The sequence below is a fragment of the Alosa pseudoharengus genome, unplaced genomic scaffold (assembly GCF_046254945.1).
Source record: "Alosa pseudoharengus isolate Yale_2024_CS ecotype anadromous, Long Island Sound unplaced genomic scaffold, YU_APseudo_1.1 YU_APseudo_1.1_scf_7, whole genome shotgun sequence".
In the NCBI taxonomy this organism is placed as follows: Eukaryota; Metazoa; Chordata; class Actinopteri; order Clupeiformes; family Clupeidae; genus Alosa; species Alosa pseudoharengus.
This window is the reverse complement of record NW_027468859.1, coordinates 26,644,345-26,655,709: the sequence shown is the minus strand read 5'-3', so window position 1 is coordinate 26,655,709 and position 11,365 is coordinate 26,644,345. Positions and strand designations below refer to the sequence as shown.

The 11,365-nt window shown below is 40.2% G+C and overlaps 1 protein-coding gene across 1 annotated transcript; it reads right to left on the bottom strand.

Annotated features, from left to right (window-relative positions):
* Nucleotides 1-4,705: 4,705 nt before the first annotated feature.
* On the bottom strand, nucleotides 4,706-10,709 carry LOC143109931 (protein FAM177B). Its single transcript, XM_076272729.1, has 5 exons — nucleotides 10,579-10,709; nucleotides 9,780-9,935; nucleotides 6,270-6,336; nucleotides 6,014-6,108; nucleotides 4,706-5,055 (listed from the first exon to the last, which is right to left on the bottom strand). Exons 1-5 carry the CDS (start codon nucleotides 10,597-10,599, stop codon nucleotides 4,852-4,854), a joined length of 543 nt encoding a protein of 180 aa, XP_076128844.1. The 5' UTR covers nucleotides 10,600-10,709; the 3' UTR covers nucleotides 4,706-4,851.
* Between the last annotated feature and the right edge of the window lie 656 nt (nucleotides 10,710-11,365).

Below are 11,365 nucleotides of genomic sequence, written 5' to 3'. Positions count from 1 at the left end.
ATTGTACATAACATAACTGTGCCTTAGGCCTGTGCACCAGCAGGAAGGTCAGACAGGCCGATGTTTGGGAACATCCGAGGAACATCAGACATAACATGGGCCATTCGGGCTGGTATCCATCCGGCCAGAGCCTGGTTTTGTACACCTGTGGGCATCTGCCACGTTGGCATGATTTTCGTTTGTATGTTTTAGTATAACAGGCTTTGTCTTAGGTTTTGACTCTGAGACGGATCGAGGAAGCGACCAAGAAGCATCTTCTGTTGGAAGGCTCAGCCGCCGCTTCTAATAACAACCACAACTGTTAGACTCTGCACAGTTTTACTGTTCGAGACTTCTTCATCTTCAATACAACCGTTAGAACTAAAACACAACGCAACAACCAGAGAATCCTACACCACAAAGCTATAAATATTATAAAGATAAATATCTCCATATCTAGAAGGAACACTGCACATGCAGTCTACTGGAAACTTAATAGCTCTTTACTAGAACTTGAAGAGGTAAAGGATAAAGTAACAAGCTTGATCACTTTCTTTTGGGTTAAAGCTAAAAACGAAAAACAATATGGAATAAATTGGGAGCTTTTCAAATTTGAAATAGGTATCTTCTTAAGAAAATGTGGTAGTCTCAAAGCCAAACATAGAAAACTTAAGGAAGCAAGAGTAGTGACAAGAATCTCTTCTTTGTCTAATAAAATGCCTGATTCATTATCAGATGAGGAAAAGTTGGGACTTGATAACTTACAGGTAAAGTTAGATGAATTATACACTCATAAAGCTAAAGGTGCATTTGTTCGGTCTAGAGCAAAATGGCTTGAGGAAGGAGAGCAAAATTCACATTACTTTTTTAATTTGGAAAAACTTCATTCTAACTACAAAAGGGATTAATAAATTGAACATTGATGGGGTTATTACAGAGGACCATCGTGAAATGGCCAACTTCTGCACTAACTTTTATAAAAATGTATATAGCTCTATAGGTTCTGCTAGGCTTCAGCAGATACCTTATTGAACTCTCTCTCAGTTAAAACTATTGATGAGGGTGAAACAGAGTTATGTGACCAGCCTATCACCATAGAAGAGGTTATGGCTTAATAAACAATAAAGCGCCAGGTACTGATGGTCTAACTTCAGAGTTATATAAATCGTTTATCAGTGAACTTACCCCTTTTCTACATGAAGTTTTCTCTGAAAGTATAATGAAAGGATGTCTTCCTACCACCATGACTCAAGGGTTAATTACATTAATTCCCAAACCCAACAAGGATGTGTTGCTCATTGAAAACTGGCGCCCGATCTGCCTTCTTAATAATGACTACAAGGTGTTTGCTCTCCTCTTAGCTAAAAGACTTAAGATGGTCCTCCAATCTATTATCGCAGAGACTTAGTCTGGGTTTATGACCAAAAGACACATTACAAACAACATCAGACTAGTTTACCCTGAGCTAATGGAGGATAAAGGGTTCATCTTATTTTTAGATTTCTATAAAGCATTTGACACGGTCGAACACCAATTCATTTTACAATCTTTGACAAAATTTGGATTTGGTAATTATTTTTCTTCTGCTATTGATACTCTCTATAAAAATGGGAATAGCTCTGTGAAACTCATGGGTGGTACTTCTCCTAGATTTGATCTGTCCAGAGGCATTCGACAGGGATGCCCCACCTCCCCATACCTTTTCCTTTTAGTGGCACAGCTTTTAGCAGACCACATTAAATCCAGTAATGTAAAAGGTATCTCTATTGTGGAGAATTATCCATAACTCCATAAGACACAACGCTTTTTTTAGAAAATGAGCAGCAAATCCCTGTTGCGATAGAAGCAATTGATGTGTTCTACAAGGCCTTTGTAGAACACATCAACATAAACATAAACAAATGCAAACTAATGGCTATTAAGGAGTGTTCTGTTAATTCCCTGTATAACATCCCTGTAAAAGATGAAATCAGATATTTAGGAATCACTAAAGATCAGCAAAGAAGAATGTCATCAAATTTTAATCCCATCTTAGAAAAAGCTTAAAAAAGTTTAACCAGTGGCTCTTAAGAGATTTGTCAATAAGAGGTAGAATTCTAATTACTAAGGCAGAGGGTATATCTACTGACTTATGCAGCACTTGCTCTGCACCTTGACAAGAAGTTACTTGCAGAAATTGATAAAATGCTCCTCAACTTTGTCTGGAAAAACAGATCCCATCACTTAAAGAAAACAGTACTAATGAACTCATATGATAATGGTGGTCTTAATTTTCTTGATTTTACTACTCTAAATAGCTCTTTTAAGCTAAAGTGGTTGAAACAGTTTTTCCATAGTCCAACTTCTATCTGGAATATCATACCTTCTCATAACCTATCAAAACTGGGTGGCTTAAACTTCCTCCTTATGTGTAATTATGATTCCTGTCAAATTCCTGTCAAAATGTCTTCCTTTCATCGTCAGGCTCTCCTCTCGTGGTGTCTCATCTACAAACACAATTTCTCTCCTCCCAAATATTACATTTGGAACAATAAGGATATCCTTTTCAAGCGTAAATCTCTCTTCTTAGAACAGTGGTTCAACAACAATATTATTTGGGTAGACCAGCTATTTGATAGGGATGGCCTACTTTTCACTTATGATGAATTCCTTTCTGAATACAATATCCCTGTAACACCAGGTGACTTTGCTAGAGTTTTTGGAGCCATTTCATCTGGTGTGTGTATGCTATTTAGGTCCGAACCAAGATAGTTATGAACAAATGATCTTACTCTCTCCAACACACACTGCAGTGGGCAGAGCATGTTTGTCAAATGAATTTGGTGTCAGCAGACTAATGAGAGCTCTACTCATGAGGGATGTGGCTGCTGCTCCTTCTGCAGTGTCGTGTTGGAATCAGCTTGTGGATGGGGTTGGTGGAGGAGGGTTTGGGTTCTTCCTAACAAATACTGTATTACTAATAAGGTTAAGGAAGTCTCATTTGAACTCATTCATATAATTTACCCAGCTAAGTCTTATATTATAAAGAGATACAAACTAGATATTGATATGAATTGTAGCTTCTGTCACACCCGTCCGGAAAGTTCTGTACATTTATTTTGGCACTGCCCCTTCACCCTCAAATTCTGGCAGGATTTTTGTATTTTTATTTCAGAAAATATTGGTGAAAATGTTGTGCTGTTTTGGAAATGTATATTGTTTGGCTTGTCAGAAGTTGATTCCAAAGAAAATGCACACACATACATAATTAATCTATTTATTCTCTTAGCTAAATTTCACATTTTCACAAGTTTATTGGTAGCAAGCCCTCTTTTATGGCCTATAAGAATGAGCTTAAACAGTACATTAATCAACTTCAATTCTGTTATAACCCTAAAGCAATACGAACTGTTACAGTAGTAGCCTGTACATTTTGTTTTGGTTAAGCTTTGTGATCTCTTTTTATAACCTTCCCTAGCGTCTGAATTGCATACATGGTTTTTTGTCTTTATCTATGTAATGTTGAATTTTTCATGGTACCATCGTGATTTTTAACTTGTACTATGTTTGTTGATGTACCAATGTTTATTCATAATAAAAAAAATAAAACATATATATATATATATTTTTTAAAACGTACCGTGTGGAGCTCGTGTCTATTGCGCAAGCATGCAGCTGAGAAAGCAGTGTCGCTGTGAAATCTGTCCCTGCAAATAACGTTGCGCCGATTTGAAAAAGGAACTACGTTTCGTTACCAAATTTTCAGTAGTAGCGTGTTACACTACTTTTTACCCGAAAAAGTAGTTACGTTACTGTAACGTGTTACACACAATGATCGTGTCTAATGTCACTGAAACTGATTTTTCTCACAGAATAAACATTTAAATGTATTTGTTGGTTGTGCATATAGGCCTATTACAGTTTATACCAGCTTAAAGTTGCACTGGGGTGCTACCCTTAAAGGACAGATTAGTGCCTTTTAAAGGACAAGTTCGGTATTTTACACTTCAGATCGTTTCTGATGAAATACAATGGTTAAGATTGAAATTTGGACACATGCTGCTGGCCCGAGAATTTGCGGTTTCTGTGGTAGCACCCCCCATCTCCACAATGGCTGCATAGGTGCACTGGAACAATCCTTCCTAAAACGCATTAAACCTTCGTTTACAAAGACGTGAAACTCACCGAGTGGTCAGGGGTGTTCACTGATATGCTCACACAAAAATTGCTGCAAAAGATGCTTTCCAACAGCTAAATGCATGGCTATGAATCTGTACCTGAATCTGTAGCCTGATTGACACCATACTTTTCCATCTCAGATGACAGGCTATGAATCTGTGCCTGAATCTGTAGGCTGATTGTCTTTTCCATGTCAGATGACAGGCTATATATATTTACAAAATAACATGTTATTTGTTATTTATATCATATCTCAGCAGGCCTACAAACAAAGGTCACAAGAAACTGAACTCATTAGGTATAGCGGAGTAGAGCATTGTGTTTCATTTTCTATTTGAATAAAGGGGTGTCTGTAAAGATAGCTTGCTTTGAGACACTGGTTTGCACTATAGGCTAAATGATAAGTGATTTGACACCCCGTCAGTCTTCACCACCACCACCATCACAATGCAAGAAAGCCCAGACTAAACAAACAGGGATGCTCAAGAAGACTTGAAGGACAACCTCAAATTCTGTAAGGATTCTGTGTTTGCATGAGGATAAGGAATTTGCACACAATAATACAGAGTGCAGCAAAACAGAGTGGTTTTATTTCTGATTCTTTCTGATGTATTTGTAAAATGCTGTACAGCTCATGACAAGGGTTTAAAATTACAAACTGCAATGACTTCAAACTGAATGAAATACGGTACTACTCAGACATCTTAAAATAGCTCATTGATCATCATCCTGGTATCCGTTGTTGTTTGTTCCAACTGCCATGCGCTTTACACTAGGTGCACTAATGGAAGACTGTGGACTGGCAACTTTGGGAGAACCGGTGGCTCCATATTTTCTACTCTTTTTCTGGGCGAGATTAATGTTTTCTGTGTCATCCTCCATAAAGACATCTGAAGATTCCTCCTTGATGTTTTTTTCCTTGAGGTTAGCCAAAGGATAGATAAGAGGAGTTGTTCAGTCATGTTAACCAAGGAGGCCCTTATACTCAATTGAAATGAATTCAGCTGATATAACACATATATAATACAGGGATATAAAATGTACAGAGCGGTACAAAATATGACCGCCTCCCAGTCCTGCACATTCTCTCCGCAAAAATTAATCACACTTCTCAATTTGTCTCCATCTCCTACTCCATCCCCTACTCTTGCAACTTTTGTGTATGTAAATGAGTGTGCATGTGTGTTAGTTTTTGTGTATGCATGCTTCTCTGTGTGTGTGCATGTGTGTGTTCGCTTGTGAGTGTGTTTTGGGGGTAATGGAGTGTGTGTTTATGTGTGTGTGTGTGTGTGTGTGTGTGTGTGTGTGTGTGTGTGCCTTTGTGTGCCGTTGTGTGTGTGTGTGTGTGTGGTTCTGTGTGTGTGCATGTGCCTGTGTGCATGCATGTGTGTGTGTCTTTATGTGTGTGGGTGTGTTTATGTGTGTGGGTGTGTGCGTCTTTATGTGTGTGTGTGTTTATGTGTGCATGTCTTTATGTGTGTGTATTTATGTGAATGTGTGCACTTGCGTGCGTGTGTTTATGCGTGTGTGTGTGTGTGCATGTGTTTGTGCATGTGTGTCTGTGCGTGTAGGTGTGTGCAACCCTTCACTTAACACTACCATCTACAGGCCGATTGGTGTATAGTCACTAAATGTACACGTATATTGATTTATTGTATGGCCCCCCATCAGAATTCCACAAAACTTGTGCACATAGTGATCCTACACCTCCAATTTTGTGCCGTTTTGACCAGAGATACCTGTATTTTTGCTCTTTTTTGCTTTTTCATTTCCTTCGCTCCTTCTTCGCTAGCGTGGCGGTCATAATAAGCGGATAACTTATGAATGTGCTCCTAGCCGTGAAAGTCAAACAGAAATCTGGCACAATGTAGCCTACCTTTTGATCACGCTTAAACTCATCTATGGCATACTGGTATTTAGCAGAGTGTAGTCCAAGGAGACGAGCCAGTTTCTCCCCAAGATAGTCACAGGCTGTTGATGAAAACAATTAAATTACATTTTCATTTTAAGTCCACATTTAGTGTTTGATCAGGGAATAAATTATGGCATTTTTCAATGTCTAGTAGTCACAGTTATTTTAACAATCTGATAGTTTGTAATACTGGATTTGTTTCATCATGTCATATACTCACTTTGTAATGACTTTTTCCCAATTTTTGTTCCTAGGAACCGAGAATATTCTCCCCAAGACAGGTTTGTCTAGAATACTCATGTGTAACACACATACGCAAACGTGCACACACGCATGCACACACACACACACACACACACACAGAAACTTGAAGTAATAGAATCAGTTCAAACTGTGTTCTATCTGTGTATTTGAAAATATCACATGTACTTTGTAAACCTAAAACTACAGACACATCACTGCTGCAGTAGCCTTCATCTGTGTTAAGCACAATATTGTTCACAATATATGAACACATAGGCTACACTCAAACAAATGTGTTGTCCCTATCGAGACACAGAGGTGTGTTAAAAAACAATGCAAGTTTCGTTGTTTTCAACGCAAGTTGTGTTACTTTCAACGCATATTGTGTAACAAATAAAAAAAGAAACAACACCAATGGTGCTGCCCCTATCTGGGGGGTATTCCAGAAATCAGGTTTACTGGCTTACCTGGGTATGTCAACCCAGAGTTAGTGGTAAACCTGGGATTTCAGTTCCAGAAAGCTCAAAAATGATCAGGCTATGTAAGTAACTATGGTAACATAGGCTCTGAACTGAACTGGGTAGGCTATGTAAACCTAGCCTGGCCCTTACCGCCTGTGACTACGAATTCTCTTCGTCATACAGTCTGGAACAAAGTAATAAGAATCCGTCTCCGTAATGGGCGGATGCTTATTTCGAGGTTTAAAATCATTGGACTTCCCTTAACCAATCAGCAGCGTTTGGTAATGACGTATGCTGTGCGCCGGAGTTCAGGCTATTACGCTTCCCACTTCTGCTCTCAGTAGTAAACAGACCGCTGGCTAGTATGTAGGCTACCTGACCGCCAGGGCAGTCTCTTCGTAGTGGATATATCCCTAACTTGCGCCAGCCACAGACCGAGAGTTGTATACCAAAAGCGTCATGTCACCGAGATTATATCAGCTCTTGTCACACGCCAGTTTTCCTCTTATCTCTTCTCGCCGCTTATCAGACGATTGTTGTTCTACGCAGCCCGGTGACTTCATCGGAGCTACGGAGCTTTTACTTCGTCCTACACGGGCTGTTCAGACTACACTCTTGGATAAGTTGGATTGTACTGATGACCTACGTGTTATTTAACCTGGAGCTTGCTCAGTTAAACTAACAGTTGTTCGGCATAAAACAACGCAGCCTCACCTTGAGCCATGCTCCGTGACTGGCTAACGTTACTGTCCACAAGCACGGTAGCCTCGCCTGGAGCCCAGCTCAGCCACAGGCCTCTGTCAAACACAAACACGGAGTGGTTTACCTTGAGCCCAGCTCGGTGACCGCTAGTCCCAGTCAAGCACAATCACAACAGCCTTTCCTTGAGCCCCGCTTGGTAACCGGCTAGCTCAAGTCAAGACACACAGCCTCGCCTTGAGCCCCGCTCGGTAGGCTAGTAGCTATCATTCCATTCCTTAAGTAGGCCGCATTGATTTTGTAAAGGTAATTTGAGAGTAGGGGGGAGAATAACGAGCAGCAAACGTTTATTTGAAAAAATGAAAAGTAGTGATGCATGTAGTACACTTGTGCGTTTAGGTTTAGTAATCACCATCTGATAAATCAAACTTTTTTTCCAAAGCCAGTTGGAAGGAGAGTTTTACGACGTCCTTGCCATTTATAAAATTGACAAGACAAGCCTTATGTTCCTGCTTTAATTGCGTGATGCCCTCGAGAGTTGAGACAACTTCGCGGATAGCTTCTAGCGTCTCTTCCTCTGTCGCCATTGTTGCTATAATGTTGAACTACAAGCTTCGCTGGACTACAACAAGCAACTCGGCAGGCAAGTTCCGCGTCATCACTCAACTGTTCGCTGATTGGCGCGGTTGTACGCGAACCGCATACTGTCTGTTGGGCCAGACTACGTGCGAGGCTGAAATCAAATTTTGGCCGGAAGTACGTAGGATGGTAACACCAGGCTAATGTAAACCCAGAGTAAACGGTAAACCTGGGATTTCAGTTCCAGAAAGCTCAAACATGATCAGGCTATGTAAGTTACTATGGTAACATAGGCTCTGGTAGGGTTAGGTTTTCTTCAGGTTATGTTCAATTATGTTCGGTTATTTCAGTGCATGTTCAATCAGGCCGCTATTTTTACACTTGTCACACAATGGCCTTTCATTTTGACGAAGGTCCAATTGACAAAGAAGCACAAAATCATGTAATATTCATCCGTGCAATTCACCGTGAGAGCGCGATAAGACCACGACATCACATGATAGCCTATCCATTCTTTTTTCAAGAGCTGAATCCTAAATATAGGCTAGCCTACTTGAAAAGCATTCTCCATCCCTACATTACGCATGGTGGATTAGAATAGAATAAAATAAATCTTTAATGTAGGCTAGCTAGCCTACAACATAGTGGACATTTGTGTTTGGCTCACCAGACAGATGGACAAACAACATCTCAGACACATTGAATATATAATTAAAACAAGTAGGCCTACAGTACAAAAAAGGGGAAACAGCCTATAGAAAATTAAAAGTTTAAATATAGCTGTACAGCTCAGCCGGGTATGCATGTTGTCACTAAGTTTGGTTAAGAATGCTGATGGCATTTGGGATAAAATATTTTTTAATAGGCTACACACGCTCTCCGAATGGGAGTTTTTGTAGTGTTGGAGACGCAGAACATATCGGCAAGCTGTCGGTCGGTGCGTAAAGTTTGCCTTGCGTTTGCCTTGCGTTTGCCTTCATTCGTTTTCCTGGACACAAACCCACGAGGATCATTAAAGTGTAGTTTCACCAACTGGCAGGTCAGCATCACTTATTACATTTTCCAAATGTGCACCAAAATGTGTCCACTAGGCTACCCACGCCTTCCGACATTCACCCTTCCGATGATGGAGCGCAAAAGTTTAACTTGGCCCACAGCTGCAGGACCCGCGTTAAAATAGAAAATTACATTTGGGATTCTCAAGGGATTCTATGCCCCACTCAATCTGTGACAACTAGGCTAGTCATCATTCAAAGCAGTCAATACAATACGTGATGTCCAGTGAATTATTTAATTGTTCTTTTGACATTAAATAGGCTATCTTAAACATACGCATTTACACGGTCAGTTAGGCTATTCTCTGCCAAGCAAGGTCTCGGACAGGCGCTAAGTATTGCTCTTTTTTTGTTATTACAGTTCTCTCCTCCTCGTAAGCCTCGACTACTCCGCCTCTGAAAAATACGGTGCTCTTCCTTTCGCCGGTTTCACTCATGGTTTCGACTCTCAATAGATAACACAGGGTTGTTTGAACTAACTGGTAACCGGTGTTTTGGAACCGACAGCTCGGGTTTAGTCGCCACAGGTTCAGACAACCCAGAGGTTAAGTTTTATCTCAGTGTTTGTTAAACCTCCTTTCTGGAATACCCCTCTGGACACAGAGATGTGTTAAAAACAACACAAGTTGTGTTATTTTCAACACATTCGTTTTAAGAATGTTGGATAATATGAGTTTCCCTCCTAAGACTCACTGTGTCCACTGCTTGTGAAAAGGGTTCCTTCTGATTAGCATCTTCATCATTCTCTTCCTCACCCTCACTCTCCTCAAGAGTCTCTCCATTGGCGAAGTAGATGATTCGTCTGTCATGAGATCGATGGTCAAAACTTGTCTCTTGCATGTGGAGACCCTGAGAACGCACACCACATACGAACTGCTAGCTCAAATGTAAAGGGGACTTTTTTTCACCAAAGCAATAACAAAAACAAAAACAGTGATTCAAATGACTCAAATGCTTCCTGGAATAGTCTGCATCTTGATTGTTTTTTAGTTTGTTTGGTTGGTTGTTGTTTTTTTAGGTTTCTGAAGTAAACTTTTGTATAATGATGCATCATTGTCTTTATAAGTTTAAAAGCTCACTTATTTTGTGACAATAACAACTATTAACTTTATATCAGTGCGTCTTTACTCAAAAGTAAACAGAACAGGGGGCTTTGATAACACAATGCACAGACTATCTGTCACTGATTTTGTACCAAAGCATCAACAAATGACGGAAAACAGGTTGGAAAATGTGATGTAAATGTATTCTGACAAAAAATAACCTTGGCATTAGTTATCTTTTTAGCTATAGCCCAAGATGGAGCTCAGCTACTCTGTAAGAGGAAATTCCTGGTTCAGTCACGTTGGCATGTGACTTATCAGCTGCTCGCATAGCATTATGTGTACAATGACAGGCCACAGTAAAGAGTTACATTGTAGTTATATATCCATTTGTAAGAACATCAAGCCACCAACAAAGTATGTTAAAACAAATCACAGGAGACACTTACTCTTGTTAAGTTGTCATTCATCCTCACAAGCTTAATCTGCTTTTCAGAAGTGCAAGCAACACAAGGCGCTGGTCTTCGCTCAGAGTAAATATTGTGTCACATCACTGTGCGACTGATAAGACGTGACGCAGTGGACAAACCGGACTTCCAGGTCCTGTGCCAGCTCTGCAGCCTGACTACCATGCGCTGGTCGAGTATGATGGCATGAGGATGTTTGTGCATCTCTGGTCACCCCGGGCTCCTCCCGTCTCCATTCACAAGGCAGGGCTCATACCGGCAGTGTGCAGAATGTGGAGGGTCATTGTCAAACGTATTAAGGGAGATGGGTGGTTGTACCAATGGAGTTGGTGCGGTAACTTCGTTTCTTCACGAATACAAAATTCCTCTCAAATTTGATGTGAAACAAATCTATTTAGTCCAACTGTGATCCCTTTTTGGTTGTTATATGTGCTACACTTTGTGTTTGTACAAGGAGTGGAACTTACACAGGGTGATACAAATCCATTGCTGTGGGCACAGCCTTACCAGGCTATTTGAATACAGCTGTATTGTTAACCAATATGCATGCTTTTCAGAGGAAATAGAGGTTTTCATGAAACACCATTGAATATCTGACCATGATTTGCTTTAATCATGGCCTGCTGTTGTGATCTGCTGTGTATGGTTACTCCGTTTCTCACTCCAATCTAATGTAAAAAAAGATCCTTCTTGTTATTGCAACTGGTATTTAAGCACATGCTGCAAACCATATCATTCAATGAATGAAGTAGGAGGACAAAATGCCGAG